This window comes from Schistocerca nitens, chromosome 1, assembly GCF_023898315.1.
Source record: "Schistocerca nitens isolate TAMUIC-IGC-003100 chromosome 1, iqSchNite1.1, whole genome shotgun sequence".
In the NCBI taxonomy this organism is placed as follows: Eukaryota; Metazoa; Arthropoda; class Insecta; order Orthoptera; family Acrididae; genus Schistocerca; species Schistocerca nitens.
Window position 1 is genome coordinate 436,330,950 of NC_064614.1, and position 13,849 is coordinate 436,344,798.

Sequence of the window (13,849 nt, forward strand, 5' to 3'; positions counted from 1 at the left end):
GAGTATATATATATATATATATATACAAAGATGATGTGACTTACCAAACGAAAGCGCTGGCACGTCGATAGACACACAAACAAACACAAACATACACACAAAATTCTAGCTTTCGCAACCAACGGTTGCCTCGTCAGGAAAGAGGGAAGGAGAGGGAAAGACGAAAGGATTTGGGTTTTAAGGGAGAGGGTAAGGAGTCATTCCAATCCCGGGAGCGGAAAGACTTACTTTAGGGGGAAAAAAGGACGGGTATATACTCGCACACACACACACATATCCATCCACACATATACAGACACAAGCAGACATATACAGAGGCAAAGAGTTTGCTTGTCTGCTTGTGTCTGTATATGTATGGATGGATATGTGTGTGTGTGCGAGTGTATACCCGTCCTTTTTTCCCCCTAAGGTAAGTCTTTCCGCTCCCGGGATTGGAACGACTCCTTACCCTCTCCCTTAAAACCCAAATCCTTTCGTCTTTTCCTCTCCTTCCCTCTTTCCTGACGAGGCAACCGTTGGTTGCGAAAGCTAGAATTTTGTGCGTATGTTTCTGTTTGTTTGTGTGTCTATCGACGTGCCAGCGCTTTCGTTTGGTAAGTCACATCATCTTTGTTTTTAGATATATTTTTTCCCACGGGGAATGTTTCATTATATATATATATATATATATATATATATATATATATATATATATATATATGGAGGTGAGCCGCCAGCAGTGGTGGATGTAGGGAGAGAGAAACTAGAGATCTGAGATGTTAATAATTTGTTAAATTGGATGTCACGAATATATATATATATATATATATATATATATATATATATATATATATATATATATATTCGTGACATCCAGTTTAACAAATTATTAACATCTCAGATCTCTAGTTTCTCTCTCCCTACATCCACCACTGCTGGCGGCTCACCTCCAACTGCCCAACCCTACGGGCTGTTCACGACCAACTTCCCAACACTACACTGGCGAATAACTTCCAACAGCGAGTCCAACCAGCCACAGACTACACACAGCGCAGTCAGCGATTTTAATAGAGAGCGCTACGTGGCATTACCAACATGAAAACCTAAACAGCCTATTTACAAAATGGAAGCTGATTCTGCCTCCGTACCAGTGCCAGCTGCGTGTTCGTTAGAAGAAGGCCAATTGAGGACCTGCAACTAATCTGTCTGTGTACTAGACACACTGGACCCATACCTGGAGTTACTGTGCTAGTTTATATGACAGCAGACTGATGACCTCAGAAGTTAAGTTGCATAGTTCTCAGAGCCATTATATGACAGCAGGAGCACTCTCGTGGTTGTCCCACGCACCCTGAGTACAAAAATGTACGTGAATCTGGTGTTCGACCTGTTGTGTTAACACTGATGAACACCATTCCAGAAGGTGCTTTGCAACAGGACAACGCTCGCCCACATACCGCTGCTGTAACCCATCATGCTCTCCAGAAGGCTGACATGGTGCCTTGGCGTGCTCGATCACCAGATCTGTCTCCAATCGAGATCACAGGTCTGTCTCCAGTCGACCACATGTGGGACATAAGCGGACGACGACGCCAGCGTCATCCACAAACAGCATTAACCCTCCGTGCACTGGCCTACCAAGCGCAACAGGCATGAAACTGGCTTCCACAAACTGACACCCGGCACCTGTACAACACAATAAATGCATGTTTGCAAGCTTGCATTGAACATTCTGGTGGTTAACTCGCTATTAATGTACCAGCACTCCACATTTGGAATGACTTACCTCGCGATGACATTAACCTGTGATTTTGCAATGTTAATCACTTAAGTATATTACCCAGACAAATATATTCTCGAAATTTCATTGCTCTGCATTAATTATTTCTTGGTCCTGCGATTTTTTTTCGTCAGTTTATATCCTCACTCAGTTTGTTGACGTTTCAATACTTCCAGTTTCTATGGGATGTAGTAGTACACTGATGGCATATGTAAAGAAAGCGATCGTTATGAGGTAACAATCGATAGGTATGCAACACAAACACCATGCAAGTACCACATGTACGACCTTAACTGACCCAAAGAACTAGGAACACTACCGTAGTCTACGCTTACTTACGGTAGTCTACAGCGGCTTACCGTAATATATCAGTTTTTAGTCCTACACTACTGGCCATTAAAATTGCTACACTAAGAAGAAATGCAGATCATAAACGGGTATTCATTGGACAAATATATTACACTAGACCTAACATGTGATTACATTTTCACGCAATTTGGGTGCATAGATCCTGAGAATTCAGTACCCAGAACAACCACCTCCGGCCGTAATAACGGCCTTGATACGCCTCGGCATTGAGTCAAACAGAGCTTGGATGGCGTGTACAGGTACAGCTGCCCATACAGCTTCAACACGATACCACAGTTCATCAAGAATAGTGACTGGCGTATTGTGACGAGCCAGTTGCTCGGCCACCATTGACCAGACGTTTTCAATTGGTGAGAGATCTGGAGAATGTTGTGGCCAGGGCAGCAGTCGAACATTTTCTGTGTCCAGGAAGGCCCGTAGACGACCTGCAGCATGCGATCGTGCATTATCCTGCTCAAATGTAGGGTTTCGCAGGGATCGAATGAAGGGTAGAGCGACGGGTCGTAACACATCTCAAATGTAACGTCTACTGTTCAAAGACCCGTCAATGCCAACAAGAGGTGACCGAGATGTGTAACCAATGGCACCCCATACCATCACGCCCGGTGATACGCCAGTATGGCGATGACGAATACACGCTTCCAATGTGCGTTCACCGCGATGTCGCCAAACACGGATGCGACCATCATGATGCTGTAAACAGAACCTGGATTCATCCGAAAAAATGACGTTTTGCCGTTCGTGCACCCAGGTTCGTCGTTGAGTACACCATCGCAAGCGCTCCTGTCTGTGATGCAGCGTCAAGGGTAACCGCAGCCATGGTCTTCGAGCTGATAGTCCGTGCTGTTGCAAACGTCGTCGAACTGTTCCTGCAGATGGTTGTTGTCTTGCAAAGGTCCCCATCTGTTGACTCAGGGATCGAGATGTGGCTGCACGATCCGTTACAGCCATGTGGATTAGGTGCCTGTCATCTCGACTGCTAGTGATACGAGGCCGTTGGGATCCAGCATGGCGTTCCGCGTTACCCTCCTGAACCCACCGATTCCATATTCTGCTAACAGTCATTGGATCTCGACCAACCCGAGCAGCAATGTCGCGATGCGATAAACCGCAATCGGGATAGGCTACAATCCGACCTTTATCAAAGTCGGACACGTGATGGTACTAATTTCTCCTCCTTACACGAGGCATCACAACAATGTTTCACCAGGCAACGCCGGTCAATTGCTGTTTGTGTATGAGAAATCGGTTGGAAACTTTCCTCATGTCAGCACGTTGTAGGTGTCGCCACCGATGCCAACCTTGTGTGAATGCTCTGAAAAGCTAATCATTTGCATATCACAGCATCTTCTTCCTGTCGGTTAAATTTCGCGTCTGTAGCACGTCATCTTCGTGGTGTAGCAATTTTAATGGCCAGTAGTGTATATCACAAAAATTAAACTATCAAAAATAAATATAGTCAGTTCATCACAGTTCTATTATAATACTTCGCTTAGTTGCTACAAGAATGCACTTGTAAGAAATCGCCACTTGACGGAAGTAAGTGAGGAGACGACTTCGCCTGTTGAAATCTCACGTGATGTTCATTTAGTGATGTGAGAGCTGGTCTTTCTTGTTTCTTAATGTTGTCCTCGTCGGCTACGTGTGCAGACGTCCGTGGCGGCGGCGTCGACTCTGTACCAGCTGTCCCGCAACCCGGAGAAGCAGGCGGCGCTGCTGCAGGAGCTGCGGCGCGCGCTGCCCACGCCGCGCTCCCCGCTCTCCGCCGCACACCTCGAGGGCCTGCCCTACCTCAAGGCCTGCATCAAGGAGACGCTCAGGTAACCGCCTCTCCCCGCCACTCCCACCTAGTGTGGCTCCCTGCCCTGAACTGTTGAATCTTACGTAGGCAGTATTCCGAAATCACATGATCATATGGCATTATTGGCCTGCAAAGCCACCTACATCTACATCTACATCTACATTTATACTCCGCAAGCCACCCAACGGTGTGTGGCGGAGGGCACTTTACGTGCCACTGTCATTACCTCCCTTTCCTGTTCCAGTCGCGTATGGTTCGCGGGAAGAACGACTGTCTGAAAGCCTCCGTGCGCGCTCTAATCTCTCTAATTTTACATTCGTGATCTCCTCGGGAGGTATAAGTAGGGGGAAGCAATATATTCGATACCTCATCCAGAAACGCACGCTCTCGAAATCTGGCGAGCAAGCTACACCGCGATGCAGAGCGCCTCTCTTGCAGAGTCTGCCACTTGAGTTTATTAAACATCTCCGTAACGCTATCACGGTTACCAAATAACCCTGTGACGAAACGCGCCGCTCTTCTTTGGATCTTCTCTATCTCCTCCGTCAACCCGATCTGGTACGGATCCCACACTGATGAGTAATACTCAAGTATAGGTCGAACGAGTGTTTTGTAAGCCACCTCCTTTGTTGAGGGACTACATTTTCTAAGCACTCTCCCAATGAATCTCAACCTGGTACCCGCCTTACCAACAATTAATTTTATATGATCATTCCACTTCAAATCGTTCCGCACGCATACTCCCAGATATTTTACAGAAGTAACTGCTACCAGTGTTTGTTCCGCTATCATGTAATCATACAATAAAGGATCCTTTTTTCTATGTATTCGCAATACATTACATTTGTCTATGTTAAGGGTCAGTTGCCACTCCCTGCACCAAGTGCCTATCCGCTGCAGATCTTCCTGCGTTTCGCTACAATTTTCTAATGCTGCAACTTCTCTGTGTACTACAGCATCATCCGCGAAAAGCCGCATGGAACTTCCGACACTATCTACTAGGTAATTTATATATATTGTGAAAAGCAATGGTCCCATAACACTCCCCTGTGGCACGCCAGAGGTTACTTTAACGTCTGTAGACGTCTCTCCATTGATAACAACATGCTGTGTTCTGTTTGCTAAAAACTCTTCAATCCAGCCACACAGCTAGTCTGGCACTCCGTAGACTCTTACTTCGAGTTGTTTGGTCACCTGGTGCAAGTCTTTTTATCTGACTTGAGAGTCTTTTGTGATGAAGCTGAGATGAAATGATTAGGACTACATAAACACCCATTCTCACACCTGTCTGTGAATCGAACCTGGGAGTCCGCTGTCCGGAGGCAGCAATGGTAACCGGAAGACCGCCACCACTGGAAACCTGTATCCTATTGAGCTACGATGGTGCTTTCAGAAAGAAGGTTAAATTAGGTTCTTGACGACCAGGTCAATAGAGAAGCAGCACTGTTGAAGGCGTGGAAGGCAGAGGCAAGGATGCAGCCATCTCGGCATCCGTCTGCAGTGATTTTGGGAAACGATGGAAAAGGTACATCAGGACGGCCAGAGGGTAAATTTGAACGTCGTTCGAAACGAAAATGAGTCCAGCACCTCACGCAGTTTTTCTTCCCACTCCGTGTGTCTGGTTACAGGATGCAAGTGCTACGCACCAGCAGTGCATTCTGGGACCAAATTATGTATATGCTCGTGCGTATTCACCGATGAGAAACATTTGTTGTTGATGCTGCTGTCGTGGTCTTCTGCCTGAACACCGGTTTGATGCGGCTCACCACGCTAGTCTGTGCTGTGCAAAAAAAAAAAAAGAAAATGGTTCAAATGGCTCTGAGCACTATGGGACTTAATTTCTGAGGTCATCAGTCCCATAGACTTAGAACTACTTAAACCTAACTAACCTAAGGACATCACACACATGCCTGTGGCAGGATTAGAGCCTGCGACCGTAGCGGTCGCGCGGTTCCAGACTGTAGCGCCTAGAACCGCTCGGCCACCATGGCCGGCTGTGCTGTGCAAGCTTTTTCATTTCTCCTTAACTACTGTAACCTACATCCACTTGAGCTTATTACTGAAGTCAAGCCTTGGTCGCTGTACAATTTTTACCCCTCGCCCTCAACCACTCCAACAAAAAAATTACAGAGTTAATGATATCTTGGTATCTCCAGGTGTGTCCTATCAACAGACCTCTCCTCTCAGTCAAGTTGTGCCATAAAGTTCTCTTATCCCCAATTCGATGCAGTACCTCCACATCAGTTATTGGATCTACTAATCTGATCTCCAGCATTCTACTTTACCATCACATTTACTGTCCGTGATTCTCTTTCAGACAAGGCTACATTCCAGACAAACAAAGTTATAAAAAAAACTTCCGAATACTTAAACGTACACATATCAAAAAAGTTTTGCATCGCCCCAGTTCCCAGAACTCCTGAAGGTAGACGTTGACTGTGGATATTGTACCATAGACACAGTCCCTTTGACTGTTCAGAGATGTCGCTAAACACGCCCAGAGATGTAAACAACCATGCATGAGGAGCGCCTATTAGACAGAGGGGGTCCGATAGCCAATCAGTTCCAGTCATTCCACCAGGAAGGAGGTACATTGCTCGTGTTGACTGTAGTTCAACCATGCCTAGACGGTCAATACCGCGATTCGATCGCGTCCGCATTGTTACTTTGTGCCAGTAAGGGCACTTAACAAGGGAAGTGTCTAGGCGTCTCGGAGTGAACCAAAGCGATGTTGTTCGTACGTGGAGGATATACAGAGAGACAGGGTCGATGACATGCCTCGCTCATGTTGTCCAAGTGCTACTACTGCAGTGGATGACCGCTGCCTATGGATTACGGCTCGGAGGAACCCTGACGCCGGCCGTTGTGGCCGAGCGGTTCTAGGCGCTTCAGTCTGGAACCTCGCGACCACTAAGGTCGCAGGTTCGAATCCTACCTCGGGAATGGATGTGTGCGATGTCCTTAGGTTAGTTATGTTTAAGTAGTTCTAAGTTCTAGGGGACTGATGACGGAAGCCCGCATCTCGTGGTCGTGCGGTAGCGTTCTCGCTTCCCACGCCCGGGTTCCCGGGTTCGATTCCCGGCGGGGTCAGGGATTTTCTCTGCCTCGTGATGGCTGGGTGTTGTGTGCTGTCCTTAGGTTAGTTAGGTTTAAGTAGTTCTAAGTTCTAGGGGACTTATGACCACAGCAGTTGAGTCCCATAGTGCTCAGAGCCATTTGAACCATTTTTTGGACTGATGACCTCAGATGTTAAGTCCCAAAGTGCTCAGAGCCATTTGAACCGTTTTTGAACCCTGACAGCTAAGCCACCATGTTGAATAATGCTTTTCGTGCAGCCACAGGACGTCGTGTAACGACTCAAAACTGTGTGTAATAGGCTGCATGATGCGCAACTTCTCTCCCGATGTCCATGGCGAGGTCCATTTATGCAACCACGACACCATGCAGCGCGGTATAAGTGGGCCCAGCAACATGCCGAGTGGACCGCTCAGGATTGGCTTTGCGTTCTCTTCACCGATGAGTGTCGCAAATGCCTTCAACCAAATAACTGTCGGAGACGTGTTTAGAGTGCAGAAAGGTTGAGTTTCCTGCTGTTTTGGGGTGGCGTTATGTGGGGCCGACGTACACTGATGGTGGTCATGGAAAGCGCCGTAAAGACTGTACGATACGTGAATGCCGTCCTCCGACCGATCGTGCAACCATATTGGCAGCATATTGGCGAGGCATTCGTCTTCATGGACATCAGTTCGCGCCCCCATCGTGCGCATCTTGTAAATGACTACCTTCAGGATTACGACATCGCTCGACTAGAGTGGCCATCATTTTCTACAGACATGAACCCTATCGAACATGCCTGGGATGGATTGAAAAGGGCTGTTTATGGACGACGTGACGCACCAACCACTCTGAGGGATCGCCGTTGAGGATTGAGACAATCTGGACCAACAGTGCCTTGATGAACTTGTGGATAGTATGCCATGACGAATACAGGCATGCATTAATGCAAGAGGACGTGATATTGGGTATTAGAGGTACCGATGTGTGCAGCAACCTGGACCACCACCTCTGAAGGTCTCGCTGAATGGTGGTACAATACGCAATGTGTGGTTTCCATGAGCAATAAAAATCTTCAATTTTCTGTACAGGTTCCGGAACTATCGGCACCAAGATGATGCAAAACTTTTTCTGGTGCGTGTATGTTAGACTAACTGAATACCTGGGTTGGCCCAGGTATGTACTTTAATCCTGTTAATCCATTTCCTACTTCTTCCTCTGTCCATCTCCAATCCCCCCTCCCTCTGTACATCTCCTCCCCCTCTCTCTGTCCACCTCATACTCTTTCCTTTCTCTGTCCATTCCAACCTCCACCTCTTTCTGTACGTCCCTCCTCTCCCTACTTGGGTCCATCTTCTTTGAATACTGTCTACGAAATTCGTTGCGAATAGTTTTAGTAGTAAAGACAATAAATTAAAACATCCCCATGATGTGGCATTTTTTTCACGCATATCAGTGTTTATGGCGTTATATCTCTCGTACTATGTGTCGTACAGTGATATACTTATCTAGGTACAGTCAACGGCATTTGTAGATACTGTTTGCAGAATGTGTTGCAAATAGAGTTAGTAGCAGAGAAGCAACAGATTTACGCGTCAAGCATGATGCAGCAATTTTTCACGCATCTTAATGTTTATGACGTCAAATCTCCTGAACTATGGTAGGTAGGTGGTTCATACCGCGACAGCACAGGGATTGTTGCCTGACAGTAAGGGATATGTGTACCAAGTTTGGCTGAAATGCGGCCAGTGTTTTAGGAGGAGATGTGGAACATACACATACACGTACATAGATTTTTATAATGTGTATGGAAGTTAACCAATTCTTCTTTTACAGAAATACTTCTTGCTCTTGCCAGTCTACATTCTATATTCTTCGGCCATCATGAGTTATTTTGCTGTCCAAACGGCAAAACTCATATGCTATTTTTAGTGTCTCACTTCATAATCTAATTCCCTCAGCATCGCTTGATTTAATTCGACACACTCCACTACCCTTGTTTTACTTTTTTTGATGTTCATCTTATAATTTATTTTCAAGGCACTATCCATTCCGTTCAACTGTTCTTCCAACTCCTTTCTCTTCTCTGGTGGAACTAAACGTTGGCTTTCAGGGGCACATGCTCTATTGACTGAGATGTCCCGGACCAGAACGCAGTTTTAATCTGCCAGGGAGTTTCAAACAAGAGTCATTGTGGGAGATATATCATTTTAGTCGACTTTACGTTGTGTTAATGTCAGTAACTTGGACCAACAGATTCTAATATGGCCCTAGCAACAACAGCAATAATTCCGAACTGTCAGCACATGTAACATACCTGATGGCCTCACCTAAAATTATGTACATGTTATCGAAGCTTACGGGTTTGGCTACAGAGGTCACTGTTGCACTACGTAGCGCCGCACGGAGGATACGTTAGACGCACCAGCATAAAAATAAAAAATCTCTTCCGAGTACAGTCGTTTTATTAGAAACGTTGCCGGCCGCGGTGGTCTCGCGGTTCTAGGCGCGCAGTCCGGAACCGTGCGACCGCTACGGTCGCAGGTTCGAATCCTGCCTCGGGCATGGATGTGTGTGATGTCCTTAGGTTAGTTAGGTTTAAGTAGTTCTAAGTTCTAGGGGACTTATGACCACAGCAGTTGAGTCCCATAGTGCTCAGAGCCATTTTTTTAGAAACGTAAAATCTGTTCGGTATACCTCAGTATTATGGTCTGTTCCTTTTGTGTGAACTGTTTCTGCATTAAAAACAGTGAACTAGCACAGAATTCGCATAAATGAGCCTGAAAAACAGACCAAATCTAGTGCTCACGTTGGTCAGTGTACCAGACCAGCAGTCGTAATTCGCACAACAAATACGATCCGCATCTTTCTAACCTCCCTGTCTCGTAAGGTAGCTTTCTAGGCATTATCTGAAGGAGCATGTACAAACCTAAGCCCTTGTATCCGGTCCCACAGAGGGCGGATGAGGGGTGTACCTACGTAGCGTAGACCGTGCATGCTGCATAGAGCACGGCAACTCGACCCGCGGGTCGCGCGAGGCGTGTTTACAGTCTGCAGCCGCTTCCGACCGCCTCTACCTTCAATCGTACAATATTTCCCAGCGTCTTTTAAGCGAAGTTTGAATCACAATAGCAACATGCGTTACATCACTATACGCGTCTTTTCCAGAGCGTTCGAATGATGGTTAAAAAAGTATAGCGTCCCATTTAAAAAACATGTACTTGCCTCATTATCTCGGTCAATATAAACGTTGTGATTATTGTGCATGTACCAAAGTATGTGCCCCATAGTCGGCTATGATTCGCCGAACACCGCTTGTCCATACGTGCAATCACCCCCGTTATAATGGGGGCGTTACGTCTTACGCGACTCACCCCAGCCACCATCGATGATTTGAAACGAGAAATAACAGCAGCTATCCAAACTGTTACGCCTGATATGCTACAGAGAGTGTGGAACGAGTTGGAGTATCGGGTTGATATTGCTCGAGTGTCTGGAGGGGGCCATATTGAACATCTCTGAACATCTCACCCTATATATATATATATATATATATATATATATATATATATATATATATATATACGGGGTGATTCAAAAAGAATACCACAACTTTAGGAATTTAAAACTCTGCAACGACAAAAGGCAGAGCTAAGCACTATCTGTCGGCGAATTAATTTGTTCGCTTGAGGCGCTGTTGACTAGGCTCAAATGGAAACAGATGAATCTTTCGTTTCAAAGATTGTGTTTAGTGATGAAGCAACTTTCCACACTAACGGGAAAGTCAACCGTCACAATGTCTGTATATGGGGCACTGAGAATCCGCGGGAAACAACTCAGTATGAACGTGACTCGCCTAAGGTGAACGTTTTCTGTGCCATTTCAGCCAATAAAGTTTTTGGTCACTTTTTCTTCGAAGGTGCTACTGTAATTGGACTACAGTATCTGGAGATGTTAGAGAACTGGCTGTTCCCTCAGCTCGAACAAGAAGCACAACAATTCATATTTCAGCAGGATGGAGCGCCACCACACTGGCACTTATCTGTCCGTAACTACCTGAACGTCAACTACCCGAGGCGATGAATCGGCCGCCAGGCAGCCCGTGACAGAGCACTTCATCACTGGCCTCCAAGAAGCCCTGATCTTATCCCCTGCGATTTTTTCTTATGGGGGTATGTTAAGGATATGGTGTTTCGGCCACCTCTCCCAGCCACCATCGATGATTTGAAACGAGAAATAACAGCAGCTATCCAAACTGTTACGCCTGATATGCTACAGAGAGTGTGGAACGAGTTGGAGTATCGGGTTGATATTGCTCGAGTGTCTGGAGGGGGCCATATTGAACATCTCTGAACTTGTTTTTGAGTGAAAAAAAACCTTTTTAAATACTCTTTGTAATGATGTATAACAGAAGGTTATATTATGTTTCTTTCATTAAATACACATTTTTAAATTTGTGGTATTCTTTTTGAATCACCCTATATATATATATATATATATATATATATATATATATATATATATATATATATATATAGAGAGAGAGAGAGAGAGAGAGAGAGAGAGAGAGAGAGCAACACTGACAGTGAAACATGACGCTGGATACCCAAATTACCGGAAGATAATAATTCCTATTACAATGAAATCATTCAAGCGGCTATAATTTGACATGGAGGCGTTTTTCACAGTAATCAGCACAACCGTGGAATACAAATTGCCTATCTAATTTACCCCTATTTTCCATGGAATTCTTAACATTTTATTCTACTTTATCGACCTGGAACGAAAAGTATGTTGACTGGATTCTCGACTGTGGCCATCCTTCTTTCTTATATTAATTAGCGGCAATGGATTCTTAGTATAATTCAGTGCATATCACGTCTGAAGCTTTGTTTTTTTTTTTTTTTAGTTTTTTACCTCTATACGGTTTCCCACATCAGAGGTTCGAGTCCTCCCTCGGGCATGGGTGTGTGTGTTGTCTATAGCGTAAGTCAGTTTAAGTTAGATCAAGTAGTGTGTAGGCTTAGGGACCAATGACCTCAGCAGTGTGGTCCCTTAAGACCTTACCACAAATCTCCAAATTTTTCTACCTCTATAAAATCGAAGCTGCTAACTTCGTTCCTTCACCGTCACTGAAAGCCTAGCGCTATCGTCTCTTGTCTTCTCAGTTTTCTTTGTGTTATTCTATTATCTTAGCCAACAATGTTATCTTAGGATCACGAAACTTCTTTGATCGTCCGAATCCAAGCAACACTCTGATGAGCTTCTGCTTAGATAGCTTTTAGCTTCTATCAGTAGCTGAAATTTCTTCAGATTCTTGCAACTGGTATTACTTTTCGCGAAACGGGCCTATTCCCTGCTCTAAGTAACGACTGTCATCCGACACTCTTCGAATTTATATTCCACGATAGTGCTGATTACGATGTATAAATTATTTTAAAAGAATACGTATGTCACTTACAGATGTATTGTTACAAACTTACGTCCATGTCTTTTTTTTAATTTTTTCAGAATGTATCCAGTTATAATCGGAAATGGCAGATGTCTTCAGTCTGATGCTGTGATCGACGATTACCACATACCTAAAGGGGTAAGGTATCAACATGCCAAAGGTCAAATTTGCTACTACGCACATCTGCAGAAGCAGAATAAAAACTTACAAGGGAACCTCCCCATCGCACACCCCTCAGATTTAGTTATAAGATGGCACAGGGATAGGCCTTGAAAAACTGTACACAGATCAATCGAGAAAACAGGAAGAAGTTGTGTGGAACTATGAAAAAAATAAGCAAAATATACAAACTGAGTAGTCGATGCGCAAGATAGGCAACATTAAGGAGTGTGTTCGCTTACGAGCGCCGTGGTCCCGTGGTTAGCGTGAGCAGCTGCGGCACGACAGGTCCTGGGTTCAAATCTTCTCTCGAGTGAAAAGTTTAATTTTTTATTTTCAGATAATTATCAAAGTTCAGGCACTCACACATAATCAACTTCGCTCTCCAAAATTCCAGGACATGTTCAGATTTGCTTGGACATATACAGGATTTGACGGTCTACGCACGGAAACATTTGAAAACGTAAAAAAACATATGTTTTGACAGAGCACAGGGAAAACTGTGCGACTGTGAAACTGTTGCATTAATTTGATGCAGTTTATGTGACAAACTCTTATGTTTTCATCACTTTTTTGGGAGTGATTATCACATCCACAAGAAAACCTAAATCGGGTAAGTTAGAAGAATCTTTTTACCCATTCGCCAAGTGTGCAAGTTAGGTGGGTCGACAACATATTCCTCTCATGTGACGCACATGCCGTCACCAGTGTCGTAAAGAATATATCAGACGTGTTTTCCTGTGGAGGAATTGGTTGACCTATGACCTTGCGATCAAATGTTTTCGGTTCCCATTGGAGAGGCACGTCCTTTCGTCTACTAATCGCACGGTTTTGCGGTGCGGTCGCAAAACACAGACATTAAACTTATTACAATGAACAGAGACGTCAATGAATGAACGGACAGATCGTAACTTTGCGAAAATAAAGAAAGTAAAATTTTCACTCGAGGGAGGATTCGAAGCAAGGACCTTTCGTTCCGCAGTTCCACACTCTAACCACGAGAGCACGGCGCTCATCATGTATCGTTGTCATTTATGTTGCTTATCTTCCACATGGACTACTCAGTGTATATTTTGCTTGTTTTTTCATAGTTCCACACAACTTCTTCCTGTTTTCTCGATTGATATATGTTCAGTTTTTGAAGGCCTATCCACTGTGTCAATTTATAACTAAATCTGAGGGGGGTGCGATGGGGAGGTTCCCTTGTTAGTATCGAGGTACCGTTTACACAGAAATCTTCTTGCGGTGGTTGACG

At 44.8% G+C, this 13,849-nt stretch overlaps 1 protein-coding gene across 1 annotated transcript in view; it reads left to right on the forward strand.

Moving 5' to 3' along the window:
• LOC126252797 (probable cytochrome P450 49a1) overlaps positions 1-13,849 on the forward strand; it is a 120,856-nt gene that overhangs the window by 83,396 nt on the left and 23,611 nt on the right. The window contains exons 7-8 of the mRNA XM_049953770.1: positions 3,779-3,948; positions 12,495-12,573. Coding sequence (XP_049809727.1) covers positions 3,779-3,948; positions 12,495-12,573 — 249 coding nt within the window. The remainder of the gene's footprint in view (positions 1-3,778; positions 3,949-12,494; positions 12,574-13,849) is intronic.